The sequence below is a fragment of the Crassostrea angulata genome, chromosome 6 (genome assembly GCF_025612915.1).
Source record: "Crassostrea angulata isolate pt1a10 chromosome 6, ASM2561291v2, whole genome shotgun sequence".
Lineage (NCBI taxonomy): Eukaryota > Metazoa > Mollusca > Bivalvia > Ostreida > Ostreidae > Magallana > Magallana angulata.
Window position 1 is genome coordinate 30,136,248 of NC_069116.1, and position 24,762 is coordinate 30,161,009.

At 33.2% G+C, this 24,762-nt stretch overlaps 1 protein-coding gene across 1 annotated transcript; it reads right to left on the reverse strand.

The window, feature by feature from the left end:
* Positions 1-54: 54 nt before the first annotated feature.
* Positions 55-21,046, reverse strand: LOC128186728 (uncharacterized). The gene is made up of 8 exons (XM_052856590.1): positions 20,948-21,046; positions 7,652-7,811; positions 6,960-7,099; positions 6,369-6,554; positions 4,951-5,067; positions 4,699-4,785; positions 4,357-4,549; positions 55-1,551 (listed from the first exon to the last, which is right to left on the reverse strand). Exons 1-8 carry the CDS (start codon positions 21,044-21,046, stop codon positions 1,511-1,513), a joined length of 1,023 nt encoding a protein of 340 aa, XP_052712550.1. The 3' UTR covers positions 55-1,510.
* Positions 21,047-24,762: the final 3,716 nt, after the last annotated feature.

Consider the following 24,762-nt stretch of genomic DNA (forward strand, 5'->3'; position numbering starts at 1 on the left):
TTATAAATAACAACTACACAGGTGTTAGAGTGAGTGAGCTATCAACCAGTTTATTCGCCGTAATATACAATCAGCACGCGACTTTAGTAGCGATGAACTGGAATTAGGCCCAATAACTTTATATTTTCAAATATATCTACAAAATACAATGTTAATTTTAAATATAAATACATATCAAGTATACTGTATCGTACGCACATGTACTTATAAACAAAAAAAAAATCGTGTTCGAAAGGGTTGATTGCTCTCCGATGACCTGTCTATACCTGATCGGTTCTATATAAACTACAGCCAAACAACACCTTGTATAACTGCGCTTGAAGAAGTAGTCCGTAAAAATACAACTTACAGAAATTTATTTATTGTTTCTAACAAACAAATAAATGAATACATGATTTATTGAAGGATCTCAAACATTTGACCATTTATTCGATAAGAGTGTCGGAAAAATCCAAGGGACACTAACCAAACTATCACGTAATGAGCAGAGAGAATATATATAGGGTTTATGGACGAAGATGTTAAGCTATAAGCCTAACAAAACAAAGTTCGACAATATTACAAAAATAATTGGAATGTATGAATAAGATGACAGAATGTTCGAGGTAAATTTTAGACTTCATTAATCTCCTTCAGAAGAAGAGCTCTCTATAAAGATAGAGGAAAATGTTAAAATTTTAAAGCAAACATTTTCGAATTTTCTTTACTTAATAATAGTTTACATATAACAAAAAAAAAATGAGGGTCATAACTCACGGGATATTTCTTGTGAAATAGCATCATCAAAATTATTCCTCACTAACTACAATGTATATGTATAAAATGTCATGTTTAGCAGTGTAAGAGTATTTTGATATTAGTGTTGGACAAAGGAAAATAACAACCAGAAAAATAGTATCAAATAGTATCCAATAGGAATTTCCAAATATTTTTTTTCATAATAAAATGCTTTCATTGGTGATTCATGCAGGATATGTATGTGGCGACATTGCAGAAAAAATTACATAACCCGCGTTGGCGGGTTAGGTATAAAATTTTCTCCAATAATCGCCACCTTCATAATCCGCATGGATAATCAGAGAAAGCATTTTATTGTTTATATCTACATCTTTCTTTAACAAATTAATAAATTGATTATAAAAAGTTAGAAAAAAATTCACTCAATTACTGTTAGTGTACATCAGTACGCTAGATAAAAGAATTAGCCAAATCGTGTTCTGTTGGAATTTGAGTTCGACATCATTAGTTTCTGGACTGATAGAGCTTTGAATTTAACTAAAGTTTCCATAGAAATAGAGGGAATCATACTCGGTAGATGTATATATATACTTATTAAGTACAAAGTTGCTTTTCATGAGGGATGATAAACGATCAGATTTCAATTTTCAGAGCAAATGTTAATTTAAATGTTACACATTTGAAAACAAAGAGTTTCGATTGATATGGAAATTTGATTAAACGTCTCTTGGTTTCTTAATATAATCCATGATTATATTAAGCAAAGGTGGATTTACCCTTGCGGTGGTGTTGATTCTCCTGCTCCACCATATACTACAACAAAACGAGTTATTATATAACATTTGAATAGTATTTCTGTTATAATTTGGATGGAAATGTGGGACATCTATTCTTTCATTAAACAAGAGGCCCATGGGCCACATCGCTCACTTGAGGAACAATAGGTATGATAAAATCAGCTTAATGGAGTCATAATATAAGCTATCTGGACAATGTACAATAATATATGTAGATCCTGTATAAATTAAATCAATTTTTCCCCTGGATATTCTTATGTCTATAATCATTAGTCCCTTTTCTAGCAGGATGCTTTTATAGTCATATCACATGTTGAGTATTGCAGTTCTCAAAAAGATCGTTAACAATTGGTTATATATGGGATATAAACCTACATCACACTCTGAACCTTCTTGTGAGGCCGAAGAATTGTCCTGCCGCAAAAGTCTTAACAATTATAAAGAATCATCTGGCTGATTAGTTTCTGAGAAGATGATTTTTGAAGATTTACTCTATACATGAATATTATTATGTAAAACTATGATTTTCACAACTTCAAATCTACACTACATGAGGATGCTTCCACACAAATTTCAGCTTTCCTGGCTAATTAGTTTCTGAGATGAAGATTTTTAAAGATTGACTCTTAATATTCCTATGTAAACCCCCCCCCCCCCATTGTGGCCCCACTCTACCCCCAGGAGTCATGCTTTTCACAACTTTAAATCTACACTACCTGAGGATGCTTACACACAAGTTTCAGCTTTCCTGGCTGATTATTTTCTGAGAAGAAGATTTTTAAAGATTTACTCTATACATGTATATTATAAAGTAAAACTATGACCCCCCCCCCCCCCCCCTATTGTGGCCAACCCTACCCTCGGGGTCATGATTTTCACAACTTTGAATCTACACTACCTGAGGATGCTTTCCTGGCTGATTAGTTTCTGAGAAGAAGATTTTTAAAGATTTACTCTATACATGTATAACATTATGTAAAACTATGACCCCCCCCCCTATTGTGGCCAACCCTACCCTCGGGATACCCTCTATATGTTCCAATGTTAAACTTTGATCCCCCCATTATGGCCCACCCTACCCCTGAGGGTCATGATTTTCACAACTCTGAATCTACACTACCTGAGGATGCTTCCACACAAGTTTCAGCTTTCCTGGCTGATAAGTTTCTAAGAAGAAGATTTTTAGGTGAGCTAAAAAGTTAATAAATTTAAAACAACGCATTGAAAAATTGTTACTGATTTATACCCCACCTGAATAAGTATAACTCTTATTGTACTATATATTCCCACCAACTGAAAGCACATTCTATCTTGCATTCGTAGCATCACCTGAGGCCACCAGTAAATAACACTGGAAAAAATATATTCTTCAAACAAATACTTGATACTTGAATAAATATGATTTAAAAAGCTTGAACTAGGTCTTTATTATCAAGTGTACTTATAAAAAAAAAAAAAAAAACAAAGCCTGTCTTTGGTTCCCAGGCTAGAATTTTTTTTAATATTCTAATACATTGAGATAAAATCGTTGGAACGAAGCAATGCAATCCACATTCGGTCTTGAACAACATTTGTTTCTTCAGATCCAACAAATCATAGGTTGTCCTCATACCCAGCCAAAAACTTTATATCATTATTTTAACAAGTGAAAAGCTGTCAATGTGACAGCAAACAGCAAACCGGATTTCTTTTTATGTGAACTGTATCCATAATCCATGTCAACCCGTATCCAGTGAAAAGGTGTACCCGATATGCAATATTTTGCCAAAAAATGACTAAGTTCAAAAGCTGGTACTTTTCATAAATTATCGGAAATCAAAATCCTAGCAATATACACACCTCTGATATAAGTACAATTGATCTGCAAAAGAACAACTTCCTATCTTGAAAACTGTAGGAGGAGTTATCCGTACAATGAGGGTACATTATATGCAATATTTTGCCAAAAAATGACTAATTTCAAAAGCTGGTATTTTTTTCATAAATTATCAGAAATCAAAATCCTAGCAATATGCACACCTCTGATATATGTACAACTGATCTGCAAAAGAACAACTTCCTATATTAAAAACTGTAGGAGGAGCTTTTGCTCATGTTTACTGCATTAAATTTCCGAAAATGTCCTTTTTCATTCAAAATTGCACATTTTTTGCCTCTTTGTCTTAAATATCTTTTTATTCATTATGATATTCATCATAATCAACTAATTTTCTGCTGATTTGAGAAATATTTCAAGGTGTAGTGAGCCACCATAAAAGAAAGTAAAGTGTAAAATGTATGAGGAATGTGTTGATATCGAATATTTGCGTAGAATGTGTTTACGAATATTGAGTAAATCAAAGGAATTAGAAACTTACTAGCTTATCTTCCTTAATTATTACAAACTGTCAAGCAACGTGATTGAAAAAAAGTAGATACTATTAATCTCAATCTAATTAGCTTCGAGAAGCGGTAGCGGATTCAGAACGTCTAATTTAATTAGATTGTAGTTATCTATACAATGGTTGAAATATATATGGAATAAGGTTTCATAAAACGTGAACAAATTAAATCTATAGGCTTTGTCTATAAATTTGTAAACAGAAGCCAAAATATTAGTATTAATCAGTAAAGAAAACTTTACATTACACGATAACAATAAATTTGTATCAAAAATGTTCAAAAAAAAAGAAAGAAAAAAAAAGGCGATCAAAACGTCAAAACGATTATTTCTAGCAGTAAGATGATTTCTTCAAGAGAACTCTGATAATCATACTATCAATACAGCATTAATTCATTTTTAATCTGATATACTACTTGAATAAAAGAGAAAGTTTCTTACATTTAACTTTCAGTCCCTTGCCAAAGTTTTGAACTGCTTTATAAAAATAGACTCCCATTATTACATGAATTATAAGAGTCACTGCTGCGCAGAAAGCTGTTGTACCAGACAGGGGGATGAAGTGCGTCGGCTGAACAACAGTGGTTATATTTTGTTGATGTACGCCTGATGTCTTCCCTAATTCATCTGCCGACTGAAATGTAAAATTACGCGGCCTTAAGTACTATGAACATTCTTTTTTATCACCCAGATTATTATTTTCTGAATGTATAAACGCAGGTATTTAAAGTATATGCACTTTTCGAAATGTTTAAAAAAAAAAGAAATGGTATATACATGTACCTCGTAAACTTTGAATATAATGTACGCAGGTGCCAGGAGCAATGAAATTGCATAGGCAATACCCAGCTTCTTGTCTTCCCACCTAACCTGTGATACATAAATCCAAAATTGACAAGAACGATAAGAGAACCACCCCCCCCCCCCCCCCAAAAAACCCCCCCCTCAAAATCACCAAAACACAAAAGACAACACCTACGCATTCACTTGCATATTCTAGGAGTTAAAATTATATGTCTGAAAAGTTCTACCCACACTAAGGTACCCAAGAGCAAAAGAGATGACAGTCACAGGTAACCCAAGGGACAGAATGACGAGGTCCTTGGTGTCAACTTTGGTTCCAGATTGCAGAATTAGTAGAACCATCGTTATCTAATTACACACCAAAAAAGTGAAAAGTAAATTATTAATGTAAATACTTTATATATATATTCCTGATGATTTAAAATGAAACTACTTGAGTTTATTTCGGTGTTGTGATTTTTTTCATATATATATATATATATATATATATATATATATATATATATATATATATATATATATATATATATATCATCATCATCATCATCATCATCATCATCATCAATGGTATTGAAAATTAATTGATTTAAACCAAAATTAAAGGGACCTAGACACGTTTTGAGTTCAAACATTTATTGTCCACAATGATTAACACTTAGCATCAGGGTGGGCCTGCCACCTGCCCCTCCCAATTTTTGTGCAGCAATGATTTTTCTACTTACATTAAAAAAACGATTTGATTTGGCTCCTGTCACGTTTATGGGACCATGCTAAATAACGTTTATGGGACCATGCTAAATATTGAATTGAAAATAAGGGAATCAATTAAAGTTATAGTTAAAACTGCCCCCATCCCCCACCCCACCCCCTACTGGATTGTCAGGACTTTGGGAAGTTGATTTTTTTTCTCATGCTTGTCAAGTTTTTTTTGTTGGATCGCCCCTTCCCCTCTCCAATTTAAAAAAAAACAAACGATGCTACGTGCCTGGTTAATACGGTAGTTTGAATGTTTCATCAAAACTTGCATTTCATTTATCGAGTTACAAGCAAGATACATAGTTATTGTCATATTGTGACATACTTCCGATCAAAATAAACAATAAAATCAAGTATAATTTTTTCTTTCCCAAAATCGTTACCTTACAGCGTAGCGCAATTGGCAAGAGAGCCATGAATCTGTAAGTCATGAATTGGAATCCCGCTGGTGATTCTACATTTTTTACTTTTACAAAAATGTTTGTAGCATATTTATATTTTCAAATTATAAATTCTAAAACGGTAGAAGTATTTTGATTATATTGTACAGTTATTCACATTAATATCGACAGATGTCCCATGCAACCTTCAGAATTCTTGATTTGTTTACATATGCGATGTATTGGTTTGAGTTTCGATGAGATTTTGCTTTCTTTTGTCGTTTATTCTTTAATATACTAGTACATCATTTGTAACCAAAAAAAAAAAAAAACGAGACTCGGGCTTTGTCTACATAATAAAGGGTTTCTCTATCTCACTTGTAACTTAAATTAGAGCATTCAAGTTTCTGTCAAGCGTTCAACATGCCCATGAAATTTTATGCATAAAATATGCATAAAATTTAAAAAATGCTGATCCTAAATCGTGTCTAGGTCCCTTTAATTTGAACTTGCATTTAACTGTAGATCAAACTTCTGCAAACCGAAAAATAAGAACAAGGTTTTGCAGAAGCCTTGCAGATTTGAGTTGGCACCAATCGTTCTGAAAATTAGACGGCTGGATCCATAGTATTCCTTGGCTATAATGATTCCCATGACGATAATAACTGGGCTCAGAATACATGCGACTATCAAACGAGCCTAAAAAAAAGTTATTCTGTTACAGTAACTGTAAACATTGTTTTGCTTAAAGCTACATGTACATATGCCTTTTTTAACGTTGTTTTTGCTATGTTGGTAATATTTTGTTTGTTTTAAACAGGTCGTGGAAACTACCATAATATGAATATTGATTAAAATTTTCATTTCTCTTTACATAAAATAATCATGATATTCAATTCATACCATTGAATAAGCTTGCGCATTCATCACAGTGTTTTCTTTTATACAGATCAACACGCTGACAAAGTTTCGGTCGGGTTTCCAACATAGCTAAAACAGCGTAAAAGGCATATATAGCTTGAAGAGCTGCATTTGCAGTGCGAGAACAATGCATACCGGTAGTATGTTTATTGTTGTATGAATACTTTTCTCGTATAAACTCACCAGTTTTACGTCATTTTTGGTGGTCAGGATGTAGTTAACTATAATGGAGATTAATATTGCAGACGTTGCCAAAACCATAACAAAAACTTCATATGGCCGCTCAGCGAGTATTCCATGGAGTACATAATAGACGCAAAAGACTGTAAAAAAACCTTAATACTTAGTTATTTGTTTATCAATTACAGTATTTGATTATTAATTTGTAAGTAATAAAGAAGAAAATGTATCTCGATCCCATCAACTGACATCAATTGCCTAATAAGATGCCATAATCGAAAGTATTGTTCAAGAAGTGTCAATATTATTTATCACTAACATAATATTTCTATAAATGTGATATAAGAATAAATTATGAAATCAAGTTGAAATTAAACATTATTGAATATGACATTAAAATGTAATGCTGTTGTTTCATCAAAGTCATCAATTTTTATCGATATATATTTAAATTCACAGTGTCAATGATAAATGCTGAATTCGTGGCCAACGTTTTTTTTTTCAATACGTTATAATAAGATAATCCAAGAAAATTAGCATTCAAATTAACACCAAGCAATGATTTACTTTTACCTGTTTTGCTATGTTTCGTGACAATATATTTGTGTCTCAAACGAATTAATATTGAAATAAAACATCAAACAAAACTTTCGCTGCACAGTGTCTCGTCTTCTTAAGCCGTGTTTCCGACTTACAAGCATTGATGATAATGATGAGTGCAAAGGTGAAGGCAGGGTCTCCTTTGCTTGTTGTGGCTAGTCTTTGAATGGCAAGCACAATTTCAACCAATGAATTAACCACCGAGATCACAGCAAACGCTATCTCCTCTTTCTTCAAGTCCTTCAGAGGTCTTTTCTTTTGAAAAGAAATACATCCATAAAATTGACCCTTTATTTTCATAGAAAAAATATATGTCAATTCAAAACAATATATTTAAAATGTGACAGACATCTCTACATCATCTCCATGTGTGTTTGATGCAAAACATAGGAAGATGGAGAATAAAGAGAGGAAATTGCCACCTGGAATCATGACCTTTAAAGGGACTTGGACACGATTTGAGCTCAAAATTTTAAATTTTATTTTTTACCATTTTTAATGTTTAGAATTGATAAAATGGGTATTTTTAATGCTTTGTGAAAATTTTAAAGTCAGATATTAAGTTATAAGCAGGATACAGTTTTTGGAAGTCTTTGTTTTGTAAACAAAGCTCGAGCCTTGTTATTGTTTAAATATTGTTTTATTGGTATAAATTTCATTCAAATGTTGCTTATTCTATTGGTAATATATTTTATTAACACATTGAATATGTTAGCCTTGTTTCCCACGAGTTATTATGTCAAAAAATGGTAATTCAATACTTTACTTTATTTGTTAACAAATATAAGACTCGACCTTTGTTTACATAACTATGAGCTCTTACCTCTGCATCTCCCTAATAACTTTTAAAAATTCTAACATTCAAATTCCTGCCAATCATTCAAAATGTGCAAGTAAACTATTTTATATATAGAAAATAAAAAATAAAATGTTGTTCTAAAATCATGTCCGATTCCCTTTAAACCAATACGCAGGGAGGAGACCATAATTGTGTTGACAGTGATGAACTATGATGAGAAAGCTACTTATACGAACAAGCAAACACCTCTTTGAAAAAGTACACAGGTGAAATGTGTGATTTTGGCACTTCTCATTCATCAGGGCCGATCAGCAAGTTAAAGCCTGCTTTCCTTGCTGAGAATGAGAAAGCCGTGCTGGCAGCTGGGTATGTACGAAACAATGCCTAATGTCCTGGATTTACTGTCGACTTACGTTAACATGTGGTCGTGGTCGAGCATATTATAGATAAAACAGCAGGGATTTCGTCAGATGAAATACAATCCATTTCAAACAGCATCTGGTCAAAGACAGAGGGACTTAAAAAAAGAATATTTAAATCCTACTGGAAGTGATGGAAAACTATTGAGTTGTAAATCATGTTGCTCTAACAGGCATATGATTACAGACAGTGCACATAGCTGGAAAAACATGGCTAAAGTGAACACACTTAACTCAGAATATGCAGTTCTGTTTACTGGATTTCAGAGGGAAGATATGTCTCGTTTATAGGTGGATGCCCAGAATGGCGCGGTGCTCGACAGTGCATGCCACAGTACATTGTATGGTCAGACATGGTTCAACAACTATAATGTCTCATTGTATCAGGACAGAAAGAAGATGAAGTGTTCTGTCAGTAATTAGTGTTTAAGTTTGGAGGATGAACTTGTCTGAAGTCCAACAGAGAGTTCAGCATTCCAGCTGTTTTAGCAAACAAAGCTGTAACAATCAAACAGATGTTATAGAATCCGATATACTAATACCCTTACTGCTGTCAAAAGATGCCATGAAAAAAAGCTAGCGTAAAAATTGACTTGGGAAATGATAAAGCCACAATATTTGGAAAAGAAATTTCACTTAACTTGACAACCACTGGTCATTATTGTGACTTCATCGATAAGTGTGATATTGTAGCGGTGTCAGATGTATGCAAAGACCGATCAAGAAGCTTGTAGCTCTCTTGCAAGATGCCATAAACTGGGAGGAAGAATACTACGGAACATTATCAAACATTGACAGCGAAGATGAGAATTTTCAAAATGTTCACCAGACTCCTCCAAGACCAGTGGTAGCTCTGCCCATGGCGATAGCGTTCAATGAAAAGGTTGCAATGAACCTGAAAAAATGGAATGACTAATGGGTTTTGCACATCATTGACATGTGGTGTCGATTCTCTGTATCTGTGTCCATCAGTAAGAAAAAACCAAATGAAGTAACAGATGCGTTAATGATAAACTGGATATGGGTATTTGGAGTGATGGGGACAATATTTACAGACAATGAAGGAGAGTTCATCTCAGACGAAAAGAGAGAAGTGATGTCTATTCTCAATGTCCGCACGTGCCCTACAGCAGGAATAAGTCCTTGCCAGCATTGATTATGTGAAAGGGTCCATGCAAGCACGGATAACATGTTAATCAAGTTTGAAGAAGAACATGGAAAGAAAGACTGTCAAGCTCTACTCTGTTAGGCAAGTATTGCCTGGATATTGAATGTTGAAATATTGAATGGATTCAGCAGTCATCGATTTGTTTTTGGAACCAACCCTAATCTACTTAATAACATGACAGATAAATTATCAGCTCTTGAGGGTACCACTTCCAATGAGGTATTTGCTAAACATCTGGATGCCTTACATTCTGCTTCAAAGGCTAACATTGAAACAGAATCAGAAGAAAGAATATGACGTGCTCTGGGGAGTAAAGTTAGAGCATCTGAGCAAGTTTTCAACAATGGTGATAGTGGGTTCTTTTTAACAAACGACAAGGGAGAGAAAGATGGCTAGGACCGGGAAAAGTCAGTTTCCAAGACAGTAAAGTGGTTTTTGTACGTCATGGTAGTGTTTTTGTGCGTGAATCACCAAACAGGCTTTGTAAAATGGATGACATTTCTTCCAGAACAAAAAATGAAGAGATGAAAAAAACTACTGGGAGTGAACATTGCAGTGTTTGTAAAGATACCCAACCAAATGAAACTGAAATTCAGAAATTATAACCAATAAGGAAATTGCCAGAAACATAGACAATCCTTCAGGAAATGTTCATCTGAAAGCAAACGATAAAATAATTTACAAAAATTAGATTCAGAAGAACAATGGAGAAAAAATACTGTTCTTAGCAAAGCAGGAAAAGCATCAGCCACCAATAGGAACTAGTTCAACATTTAAGATGACGAAATTGAGGAAAGGAAAAGTGTTGACCTGAGAAGACTCCCTTGGAAATTTGCTGAAAATGATGTACTTGACAACCAGACACCTGTCCATGAACAAGGGGTCAATCTTTGTGACATAAGTGAGGGACAAATGAAACAAAAGATCATAAAAGCAGCTAAAGAAGAGGAGTTACAAAAGCTGTTAGATTTTCATGCATATGGAGAATTTCTTGACACAGGCCAATCAACTTTGTCAACAAGATGAGTTATTACTGATAAAGAAGGCAAAGTAAAAGACAGGCTTATCGCAAGAGTTTTTGTCGAAGAAGACGTGATTCAATGGGATAGTCCTACTGCAAGCAAAGCAGCAATACGCATCTTGCTGACCATCGCAGCACATTAACAGTAGACCATTAGGACTACGGATATCAAGTCTGATTTCCTACAAGGCAAAGAACTGAACCGTAATGTCTATCTCAGGCCTTCTATTGAAAAAAGAGTCTCTGAAGGTATTATATGGAATTTCGACACTGTACGGTTTGAAGGAAGGAGCTAGACATTTCTACGTAAGTGTGAAAGAGGAACTTGTGAATCTTGGCTGTAAACATTCCAGATTAGATCCTGCAGTCTTTGTTCTATAGACTCATAAAAAAAGAAAATATGAATATCGCGACATTTGAATTTCATCGCTTTCAAACTAACGAATTAGCCTGATTATTTTATGTTAACGAGAATAAATTTCATTTTTAATGAATATAGAATGGTTTTATCTTAAAAATTCCTAAAATGGAACAATGTATTTTTTTAATCACTTAGAACTTAAATTAAGATTTAATCCGATATAGAATCCGATATACTTATACCCTTACTGCTGTCAAAAGATGCCATGAAAAAAAGCTAGCGTAAAAATTGACTTTTTTAAAATTGTGATCCTCAGCAATGTTCGATAACTTTAGAATATCCGGATTTTTATCCGTACCATAAATGTGTTTTTAATATAGACAAGCTTATTTAATCTTGAAGTTTTACATGTATTATTACGCTAAGCCATTCAACAAACTGCATGCTTGGCTAAGTTGCTCTGCGGAAACCTACTACCTAGAGGTAAAGGAGTTCGAGTCACCGTTGCACCAGTACAACCTTTTTTTTTTTTAGGTCTAATATGATCTCAACTTGCATACGTTATTTATTATATTATATTCATCGGGACCAAAATTACAATAACTTCGTAAAATGCATGGATACCATAAAAAATTCTTTTTATTTTACTTCATTTATAAAGTTTCAAGGATTAATAACAATTTTAGGATGAAAAAATACTTTGAGGCTGAGGATCGGAGAACCTTAATCAGACTGAGAAACTTCCAAACCTTTACTAGTTGAAGTACAACCTCGCTATTTATCTTCCAAACAGTTCCAGTTTGAAAAAGGCCAGTGAAGGGATAAGCCAATATCTGGCTGGTAATGCTTTACAAAGTAAAAAGTAAGAACTCATGATCAAACGTTTTGGTTATTGTGCTCGCAATACTAATGTTTGAGCTATGTCCATGATCGATTTCACAGATCAGTTGCAGATCAACATGCCGCAAATATATTTAAGCATGAGAATCGTTGTATGGTATTAGTATGGTATAAAATCTCATTCATTCAACTTTTAATGTGTTAGATCACGCGAAACCTCAAACAACTTCAAAGATTAAAGTAGTGCGAGTATTGCACTACGTCACAATGCGGATTTTACAATATTGGTTTGACCTTTACATATTTATTTCTATATCCAGTATTGATTTTGCTCTACAAACAATCTCAATAATAAGCAATTAGAACGATGTTGGACGTATTGGATGAGAGATAGAAATGACTTCAGTTAAGAAATTCGATTATGTAAACATGAAAATGAAAAACAAAATTTCCCAGGACAAAAGTGCATCGATTAACCAGAGGTGTATTCGTTTGCTACCTTCAGAACTGGTCCAGGATATCTTAAGCGTCTACTGCTATTTAGTAAGTAGACGCTGGAGATCTACCGGAGATCTTTATACTGCAAACGAGCAAATAAGGAGTACTCTTGCAATTCTCCTGATCTCCGATACACAATTTACTAAACTTAATTACGAACAGGCATAGGCGTCGGAACTGGGAATGGCTAATTTTTTGCAAAGTTTTACATAACCTACACCTAAGACTTTTATTGCTTGTCAAGATTTTTGTTAAGTTTAGCCCCCCCCCCCACTTCCAATTTACTTCCGACGCCACAGACAGGTTCATGATTACATCGTCTTTGATCTAATTGACAGGTGGATCCCCCTCCCCCTACCCCTTTTTTCTTATATATACTAAAAACAGTTAAATTTTAGAGAAAGAAGTTATTTTTAGACGGGGTCGCGGGACCCCGTCTATTGGTTTACTGTCAGCCGAAGTCTTAAACCGGAAGTCACGCGTAGAACACATGAAGTGAGTCTACGCGTAAGAAAATAGTGCAGAAAGTTTTCATGCATTTCAGTAAATATGTATTATAAAAACACGCATTAAATCTTTTTAAGTCCTCTGTGTACAAACAAAATTCTATTTAGAAAATAAACAAATAGTTTTATTGATCAAAATATTCTTGCTCGGGTTCAAATGTGGAATGAGTTACGTAACTGAATGCACAGCGCCGTTGACGATTCAGTTGGTGTACGAGCTCATTAATCCATAGAAGAGGTTAATGGTGGAATCGAAATTAAAGTTTCCAAACGCAATGTGCCATTTTTGAAAAGTTGTGAATTTTATTTTGACAATCTTTCACCTTAATACTACCAAACTTCATGCGCAAGCCGAAGTTAAAATCGGGACGGGTTATACACAGATGTTTTACAAACTAAATAGGTGTTTCTACTTGTCTACTTGCGGTATGACTGCTGTTCGTCTCTAAAGGAATTTTGTACAAAAAATTAAAAACAAGTCTGAATTTGCCTTCTCGTTCGTTTGCTCTTTAGTTGATTAAACTGAATTTAAATTTTAAACAATGCATTGTAAGCAAAATCTATAATAGATTATACATTTTGGAAGACTTATACATCATATATTTAATAATATATACAATCTTATCGATTGAAGAACCAAGTTAATGTTCGTGTTTTCCGGCTTAGTTGAAATCAGGCTTGGAGTGAATTACATTATAAAATAATGCATTACATTACCATTACTTCATGAATTAGGGCATTAAATTACCATTACCATTACTTAATTTTCTTGAAGTAATGCATTACATTACCATTACATGAGTAAGGTAATGCATTACCATTACTTTGTGAAAAGTCAATAAGTTTTTAAAAAGTAATTTATAAACTAAATAAAGAGTTTTGTAAATATTTCATAAATAAAACATGCTTAAAATATTTACAGGTTCATGTTCATGTTCACTATCAGGTTCAAATTTAATGACTTATACAAGATTGCTGTTGCACTTGTAGTTCTCAAAGTAAGGTTGGTCCCGTAACATTTACACGCTAATGGCGGAGTTGACAATCTCTTTTATTTATGTCTCTGATTTTCGGAGTATGATTTTTAATGAAAGGAACGGTTGTATCGAGTTTACACAAAAAAGTAGTAAGTGGCGAACGGACTTATTTTTACCTATTAATTTTGCATGAGTCGCAAATGAAGAAAATCGTGTCAGATAAGTCGGTCTTAAAAATCAAAATGGCGACCGTGACAAATCTTTTTATTGTCAAAGTTTTTGGAATCTTATTGTAAAAAAATATTTCTAACGTCAGGTGCCTGTGTTTGTTATTGGTATACAAATGTTCACTTTGTTTGTTAATTCAGCAGTTTTAGAGTTGTCGGAGTTTTCATAAAACTTTTATTACGGATACCGTCCGACTTGTGGATTTTCCCTCGGATCACAAAATTGAATAAATCTAATGAATAAATTCTCTACTTTGATATAGTTGTTTGATTTTCCTGGTTAGTAGTAATTTTTAAAAAAAATTCTTGGGGTCTTATTTTACATAATACACCGTTGTGTCAATTTTCTACCATTATGAAGGCCGGGTTGGGGAAAATTTAAGCAAACTATCAGAACATTGCAAAAAAGTCTCATTAACATAGATTGTAACAACTAATTCAAACTCTAAAACTAAATTTTGGAAGCATATTCGAGGAAATCCAGGACAATTACAAATTCAAACTTTCAAGACCCTTCTTTCAGTACTCTCAGTACTTTGATTTGTATTTGATTTATCGTTTATTAACTAATGTTGAAAGATTCCAAGGGAAACTGTGATGAAATAATTTTCTTCAGGGTTGTTGTTGCAATAGCGCATGACAGATAATCAAAGGAAGATGAAATATATAGTAATACAATACACGATACAAGAACACTATTGCTCCTCTCTGCCAAATAAATATTTCAATGTTCAATTAAATGCCTATTGTTCCAAGCTTAAACTTTATTTATGTCTTATAAGTAAAGCTCTAAAGATCATTTTTCTAATGGTTCAAAAACGTTTTGCTTTTCCTTTTTATTGAATTAAAAATTTTGTTACGTAATCCTTTGTTCTTTTTGGCTTTTATACAAGATAAAATACTTCTAAATTTAAAAACAATCCAATATGTAACCTGTAAGTTTCCTTTTTAAATCAAAAATAATGGAAAGAAAACTGTCCATTTTTTAAAATAATAGGAGACAGGTATAATTGTTCACTTAGTGGAGGGTACAGATAAGCTGGAAACGAGAATAAGGCATCACATTTGCAAATAGAAAAACATATTTAATGTTTAACACCTTGAGAATGAGACAGGTACTAGCATGGTACAGCTTAATAAGAAACACTAAAAACTAGTAGATATTATCCAGTATGTCAACTCCATTTTTAGAATCACAAATAACAATTAATCCACTTTGTCACAGTAATAACTTGTAGCCATAAATCATATCAGATATGATCAGAACGCAAAATAAGACTTTCACTGCACCATATGAAAATCATATTTTTCACATATCTAATGATTCTCAATCATCCGGACTACATTCTCCCTGGAAAAAGTTCATAAAATTAAACCTTGATCTTCAACCTTCTCCACACTCCTGCAAAATTTCTTCACCTGAGCCGGCTTAATCATTTAACCAAATGATTTTATAAGTCATATCAAAATCCAAAACTCTATATCCAGAATATCACTTATAACAGTGTTAACATATGCAGTGCATCTTTACATTCTTAAATATTGTTAAATAAGAAATCCTGTCCCCACTAGAGAATGATGGTGTTGCTTGGTAGAAGAGTGAATGAATATGAAATTTTCACAGCACATCTTTATAATCCCCTTGTACACACCTGAAACTGTCCATTAAGTGAACAACAGAAAATTCTATGCAGGACTGGTTTTATTGTTCAAAGTTAAAAAAATATATTTATCTGCACCGTCAACAGGTTTACTGATAATGTCCATTCTTAATAAAAGAAGGTAATGTTTTAAGTTGGATATTAGTTCTTTCTCTCACAGAATATATTTCAAATCAACGACTTAGTTTATTCTCTATATATATGTACAGTAGCTGTGGTATGTGGCAACGCACTTTGAAAAAATTACGCACTTTGAAATTTTTTTTCAAAGTGCGTTAAATTTTGGACCAAGTTAACCCACTTTGAAAAAAAAATTCAGAGTTCGTTATGAGGGTACATCAACATTTTTAGACGGTGGCTATTTATAGCCACTGTCTATTGCTACGGTCCTGACCGGAAGGGTATTTCTCACGGGGACCCTAGCGGATAACGAACGATAACTCTGTTAGGTACATGTATGCAGTGTTTTATCTACGTGTCGATTTCAGTATGAGAACTCATTTTAATCTTATCAGATATTTTAAGCATTATAGCTGCTTATTATTTTGTACATACATTTAAATAATGTATGAAATTGTATTTTATTTTAAATGAGCCGTTACCCTATCTGCTTACGCGGTATTAATAATATAAGGCTCAAACTGCCAGTTTTGACGTTTAACTCTGTATCAGGACTGCATATAAACTATATCACTGCGATAATTGGTCAAGAGATCTCACAATAATTGCTTCTTGTTTTTTATGATATAAATAATTGTCAGAAACACACTATTTAAACTGGTTTGCCATTTCATATTTCAGCAATTATGCTTCATCGATAAATTCAGCCATTTTCAACGCATTAGTTTTAGTTGAGCAGTATATTTTTTGTTGTTGTAGCTTATTCCAAAGAATTCACAACAGATACTGACAATGAATATTACATAAATTACATTTTATTGAACTTCAACCGATCAATGGCACAGTTTCTTCTACAAGTGTGCATGTGTTTTCAAACACACAAAAACTTTAAATTTACGATACAAATGTGTTAAATTTTCGACTGACCTGTGATTTACAATGTACCTTATTTTGTACCTCACTCAGTCTGTAGAAACATAAATTTTATTACAGGCACCTCAATATTCATCAGACAATATTTACTGCAGATGTTGACGCTTTACTTGCTGCTGACTTTCTCTCAAACACGCTAATCGACGTCGGATTGTAAAATTCACGTGCAAATCGAGTCGCCATTTTAAATGTTAATAAACTACATTTTACGATGTTTCAAAGATTTTTAGTTCAGATTTTTTTTTTACATATGCTGTAAAACGTCTTATGGATTTCACGGCGTGTCAGCTCGTGTATCTCTAATTTGCAGCAAACGCTAGCTTTTTTGTGAGAAAAAACATGCGATATTCCATATACATTTATGGTACATAATGAACGGTAATGTAAGAGAGCATCTTTTCTTTGGTTTGGGGGCATTTTTTCACTAACAGATAACATTATTTACATATGTACGTAAACATCGCCCCGTTTGCTCTCAAATGATTCTTAATTCGCGAGTACAACTCTATTATGAACTTTCTTCGACATTTGTTTCCAAGTGTTAGCATCATTTTGTCAACATGCATTTACAAATAGGCGGGCCTATATAAATGCGCCAGTTTGTTGCGACTCGCAATTGAAATACACACCGGTTAGAAAGTGTCATCACTTAACACAATGCTACATCGGCCGTAGCGTATACATTCATGCTATATTTGCGATAAATAATGAAACATGAAGGCAAAAAAATGTGCTTCATAGATGACTGTAGAATTCTGCTGAGCTACAGAAATAAAGCTTTTCGAAAATATTGCCGGGATTTCCGAACCCTAGATCTATTGTTTAGTACATGCAAAGAATAAAATCAAAGAAGATGGGCGAATAAGGCGTGTAAAATGACCATATGAGGACTGATAAGATAGATCAGATTAACTTCAATTCATTTTCTTTCATAGAGTGGGTCTGAGCTCAATATTTTTTTTTTACAGTCTAAATGTGGTTTAATGGAATTTGATAAACCGATTGGACTCAACAAAAATGTGGAGAGATGACCCACTACAGTTCAAAAATGTCATTTTGTAGCTCAACAATTGAAAGTTTTAGAAATATAATACAAGTCCGAAAATTCGTGGTCATTATCTCATATAGCATTTAAACAACGCACTTTGTTGTGAATGAAATGGCTCAGTGGTTAGAGCACCAGCCATTAGGAAACTTTATAGAACTTGGGTTCGATACCACCAAAACTTAAAAATTTATTATTTTTTTCTTATCTTTTTGAAATATTTCAAACTGAATATAGTTAGAAATTACCATTTTGTAAACTTGCATAATAACATATCAAATATATTTAATTGAAAAAATGCTAAATTTGAAATTGTATTTTACAACTAAACCAAAAGGGCAGTTGCGCCATCTTACCCCCCCCCCCCCCCCATCTTCTTTATATACACAGCTATACGGTCAGAAAAACGTGCGTTCAGCTAGAATTTTGTTTGTTTGGTGTTTTTAAAAACTTATTTTGTATAATTAATCAATATTTGTTGTAAGTTTACTAGAAAAGTTTAATGTAGCAAGTAATTTATGCGTGTTAAAGTGTACTGAGAAGCGATAAAATATACATGTGACTTTCCCGAATTCATTCAAATGGTTTGAATAAATCTATAGCTAAATACAATAGAACAAATGTTTAAAACGTTGATTAATGAAACTGCCGCGACCGAATGCTGTATGATATTTTTTTAAATTTTCATTCACTTTCGTTGTGAGCAAATGGAAATAATCCCCTAAAGTCGAAGATAAAATATTGATTTACTCTTCTGTTTCATGATGACGTGCACTCCAAAAGCAATACCAGTTTTATCAGACAGGTTCTTGTAAACCCATTCCATTTTCTTTACACCTTAATGTATTAACTGACTATGAGGGGAAAAAAAGCAAATGTGATGATCCACAAGACTGCAACTTTTTCCCCGTGAAGAAAATGAGGGAAAATGCTGTCGAGAGGGACAATTAACATACTATATGTATGCCCAAATAGTTAGTAAAAATAAGTATTTTATCATACCAAAGCTTTATTTGTTCTCGTTACTTTGAGAAATCCACAATATATTTAAAGCACAATAGTCCAATCCACACTTTTCAAAAGTTGTTCCCATTTGCGGGGTCAACCCAAAGGTCAAAAAGGAAAAAACCAAAATTCCCCTTCTTCAAACAATCAAATATTTGGGCGTACTGTGATGAAATCGCTTTGGATTTGATTTATTCATTCAATATGTGGTGGCAACCATTCAAACGGGGTTTTAATGTCAACTGATATATATACAAACATATTGATACAAAATATAGATACAAACTTCTATACGACAAAGACTACTGTGATAAATCTTTGGGTCTTTCCCAAAAGATGACGACCAAGAGACACAGCATTTGTAAAGTGTAGAGTGAGACCACAGCTACGATTTCCACAGAGTTATCCATGTAGGAAACTCACGACTAGTTGTGCGAGTAAGCGTTAAGTATTAGTACATGAATGCGATACTGGCCGCGGTTTTCTACAAAAATGATTATCATACATCACTCATTGTTACATGTAATATGCCACTTTCAAACGACGCCACCGTCTAACAGTACTTTCAGTACTTTGATTTAGTATCGACACTCTCAACGCACTTTGAAAAAATATTTTTATATCACAAATTCTGGAACTGAATTTTTAATTTGTTTATAGTATGATGATTTGTTAACACTCGTGAATCTAATATAAGTATTTAGAAAGGAGTGGAGGGTTAACAAAGATACAGGTCAAATATCAGTGCATCATTTAATTGATTACTAGAAGAAGGTCCCCTACCCCTCATTTTTACTTCCAAAACATATGATATTCAGCAACTTTGGGTAAACATTTATGATCGCGTAAATAAAATGTACTTTGAAATATATATATTATTTTCATTCATTATCAATGCATATGAATAAAAATATAGTTACTAGTGTGTCACTGTATAAGGATATGAATTATTATAAAATCTACCAATTGATACATTTACCTTAAATATTTGATATAATTCATTAAATCAACAATAATATATTCATGACATGTTAACGTTATATACCTGTAATTTTACATTTTAAAATTGCTTTGCTTTGGTAATATACGGAGCACCTAATATGAATTTGTGACATGTACATGTTATAAATATATTATTGCTGAATTAATTAATTATATCAAATATTTAAGGTAAATTTATCAATTGGTAGATTTATTAATAATTTATATGCACTCTAGCATATCCTTATACAGTGACATACTAGTAACTATATTTTTATTCATATGTATTGATCATAAATGAAAATAATATATGTATTTCAAAGTACATTTTATCTATTTTTCATCCATGCTTGCATGCAGGCCTACAAATTTCAGCATGCGCAGTCTAATATTTCCGGACACGACTTCCTACTAGACTGTGAGACTTGCAAAGTTGCGTTAAGGCAACGTCGTGTTGTGCAAAGTTGTGTTAGCGCGACGGCGTGTTTTGTGTTAGCGCAATAGTGTGTTGTGTGTTAGCACGATGGCATGTTGTTGAAAGTTGCATTAGCGCGACGGCGTGTTGTGTGTTAGCGCGATGGCGTGTTGTGCAAAGTTGCGTTAGCGCGACGGCGTGTTGTGCGTTAGCGCGATGTCTCGTTTATCTGAACGCGATGCGCGCTAACGCAAATGGCCCTATCCGGACACCATTTATAACACTGTCATAGACGATATTAAAAACATTCGTGAAAAAGGCATTAATTAATAATATTAAAAAAATAACCGATGTGCAATATAGCTATTCATGCAAATAATTATAAATATTTTAACACACACCAATCCTTACCTACCTTGCCCAATGCCCCTTCTTCTAGCCTTGGTCCTGTAGGTATTCCGATTTCATCAAATGTAAGGGGGTGTGCATTGCGTGTTTCTTGTTGTGGTTCCATGTCTAAAGTAATGATAAAACTTATAATAAGGTATTTTTCGAAGCTCAAAACGTTGCTGATACAATGACTAAAGCCATGCGCGGCTTTAACACTGAGTAAATTGATGCAATCAGATAAATACCGATTCTTAACTTCTTAAAGTCCTTAATTTTAGTGCCGCATGTATTGGGATATAGGCGAATAAAAGGGGAAGTGTTTGTTACGTAACTCTTGTTGTCATAGCAGTATTTAGGGTCGAACCCAACCGGTTCGCATCAGAATAAGGACACGCTATTTTGGGGGATAAAACCGATAGGTTTTATTGATGTTTCATTATCCAAATTTGTAATAGCGTATTAGTAAGTGAAACGGCCTTGGGGTTATATTAAGCACATTGCACACAATCTCTCTTGCCTATGGTGAAATATCTCTGCCCCTTATGTGCGAGTTATTTTTCTATCAAATATGTTGACATGCAAGATAAATATGTTGACATGCAAGATAATCCTGTCAAAATGCACATAACTATGTTGACATGCAAGAAAATTGCAATCAGATAAGAATTATAAAAAATCTAAAAAAAAATCTCAAATATCGCCCACCTGTGACGTCCAAAATGCTAGATGCTACCTTTTTATGTCGACATGCAACTTATTTATGTTAACATGCAAGATAAATATGCTGACATGCAACTTATATATGTCAACATGCAACTTATTTATGTCATCATGCAACTTATTTATGTTGACATGCGAGATAAATATGTTGACATGCAACTTAGTTATGCTTACATGCGAGATAAATAAGTCAACATGCAACTTATAAGTTGTATGTCAACATAACTAAGTTGCATGTCGACATAAATATGTTGCATGTCAACATATTTATCTTGCATGTCAACATATATAAGTTGCATGTCGACATAAATAAGTTTCATGTCGATATAAAGAAGTTGCATGTTAACATAAATAAGTTGCATGTTGACATCAATAGGTAGCGTATCTAGCATCTTGGATATCACATGTTGGCGATATTTGAGATTTTTCATAACTCTTTTTTTATTGTAGTTTTCTTGCATGTCAACATAGGTATGTTGCATGTTGACATAACTATCTTGCATGTCAACATATTTATCTTGCATGTCGACATAATTAATAGAAAAATAACTTGGTCACAAGGGGCAGAGATATGCCACCATACTTGCCTTGTTGAATGCTACTTTCTTTTATTGCTTCTAAAGAGTTCAGGTAAAAGGCAACGAGCTTAGAAGTTTGATTTTTTTAATATTTTACAACCGGTATCTGAAGTACCACTATTGTTGTAACAGTAATTGATTCTGTTGCACAAGATTGGGATGACTATGCATTATTTAACAGCCTAATGCTATGCAATTCAATTTATTCTAAAACTGGACTTTAAAACACCAAACAACATAACTAAAGTTTGCACTGAAAAACCCCCCACTAAAATTTGTTTGAGATAGATTAAATATTTATTTTACGAATTACAATTACCATGCATGATTACGGTTTAATTTTCAAAATTAAGAATACACAACAATGAACTATTTTATTTATGAGAGACAGATCTTAGCTAGATCAGTTCTGAAATAGATTTCCTATGACAAACAAGGGGATGGGGCATGGTGTATCAGTTGAGCACCCCGGAAATCAAACTGTATTATTGATTGAATTGTTATATAATCTCAGGGGAAATGTATATGGATTACATGTAGATCGCTTACCAAAGCACACTGTCTCACATAGAACCTTAGCTAACGAAAGTACAGAGGGCTCATACTGCATTGAACACTCGAAATTCGGATTACGAAACTCAGAATTCGAGATTCGAAATTCAACATCTGAATCAACCATATTTATTAATCAAATAGGAGAGGTGCTGGGGAAACGCGGAATGATTCCCTAAACGTCAGAAGGACATTATACATGTATATCCTCGATACACATTTTGCTTAATTACTCGATATTTATAAACACCTCAGGATTCAAGTGATGCTCATTCAAAAGTATGAAAAAATTCCAAGATGTCACCATTGAAACGCCCCTCTAGCATATCAGGTTTCAATACAAAATGTGATGTCAACGGAGATTTTGTATTGCAGTATAACGTTGAAAAATTGCGCGAGGTATTTCGAGTCACTTCCGATGAAGAGAAGATGTAAACATTCCCCATTATAAATCTCCGCAAGATCAGTTTTCCTTCCTGCGAATTTTTCGGGGTGAAAAGTTATAATTGCAATTTTGATAGATATATAAAGAATACTTTTGTCATTAGAAAACCTCATGTGCAATCCGACTTTCTTCTCGACCTATTTATACTTTTATTAAATAGATATAAATATATTAGTTGTCTTGTATATTTAAAATTTGTATAACTGTTTACAATTTTATCATCATAAGAAATTAATACAATATACATATTTTATTATCATTATCATTCTCCTGTCATATGTTTCATTAATTTCCAAAAACAAAGATGAGAAAGGACCATTATCTTTTGAGAAGAGGGCAGGCATAGCCTACATTCACTAGGATATGCCTGTCCACTTCTCAAAAGAGAATAACAAAGGACGAGACAGCTGTGTGCTGGTCCAGAACACCAGGAGTCCGCCATAAGGAAGTGAGTCTAAGCACGGAAGCCATGCAATCTAAATATTTTGAAGGGAAAACCCCTTTTTTAAAACTGGTATAACTCACTGTAATTAAACCAGTCACTTACTTTCTTTCTTATGTTCGAGGGAACTCTAAACAATGGAAACAATGGAAACAATATGTCAATGCTTTATTTTTCATATGATCCACATTCAACTTGTACAAATTTTGGCATTAATTAGAATAAAGCAAAATATTATTACCCAACAATATGGGATTGAAATGAAAAAAAAATTCATAAAATAAATTTCACACCATTAAACTCTTTTAACGGTAAATTTATTTTTTAAAATAAAGATTTTTAAAAATGCTTCTGGCATTGGCAAGAATAAAAGAATACTTCATGATATGTAAAGATAGACGGTTTGGAGTGTACATAGCACTTGCAAAAGTTAGAAATTTCAAATAGCTACACAATTTACAGAAAAACCTCACCTATTAATAAAAAGTTCAATCTAGACTATGATAGCTTGTGTATCTTGAGAAACATTTGTTATTAAATCATTACACTTTGATAGTACATGAGTTATGCATAGATTTGTAAACACTGATTTCCATAACATCAAAACACTACAAGTTATTAATGGTTAACACTACGTTTGAATACTTTTATCAAAGTCATCATGATAACATTCTTTGGCAGGTCTCTCTCTCCCAATTAATTCATCAATCAATTAAATTGTATCATGAATCAATCAAACAAAATATATGCATGTATCACCAAATAACACACGTACATTTTCCCATTTTAAAAGAAACACAGGTGGAATTTCGCTGAATACAGAAAAATACAAGCTTTATCAAAATATAATGACATGATTTCTGGATATATAACCCAAATTTAGGCTAAACGGTGTAAGAAGAAAGTAATGAATGACAAATTATAGGTATATGTAAAGATTTTACCCAAAATATATTTACCGGTAATATACAAACTTGTACAATGTATTTTGATTAGTGCTGGTAATTATTCAGATTAGAGAAAATCAAAGATACACTATATATGAAAACAACAACAAACCGGTTATCAACCTAGCTAGGTTGGATCAACTTAATAAAAAAAAA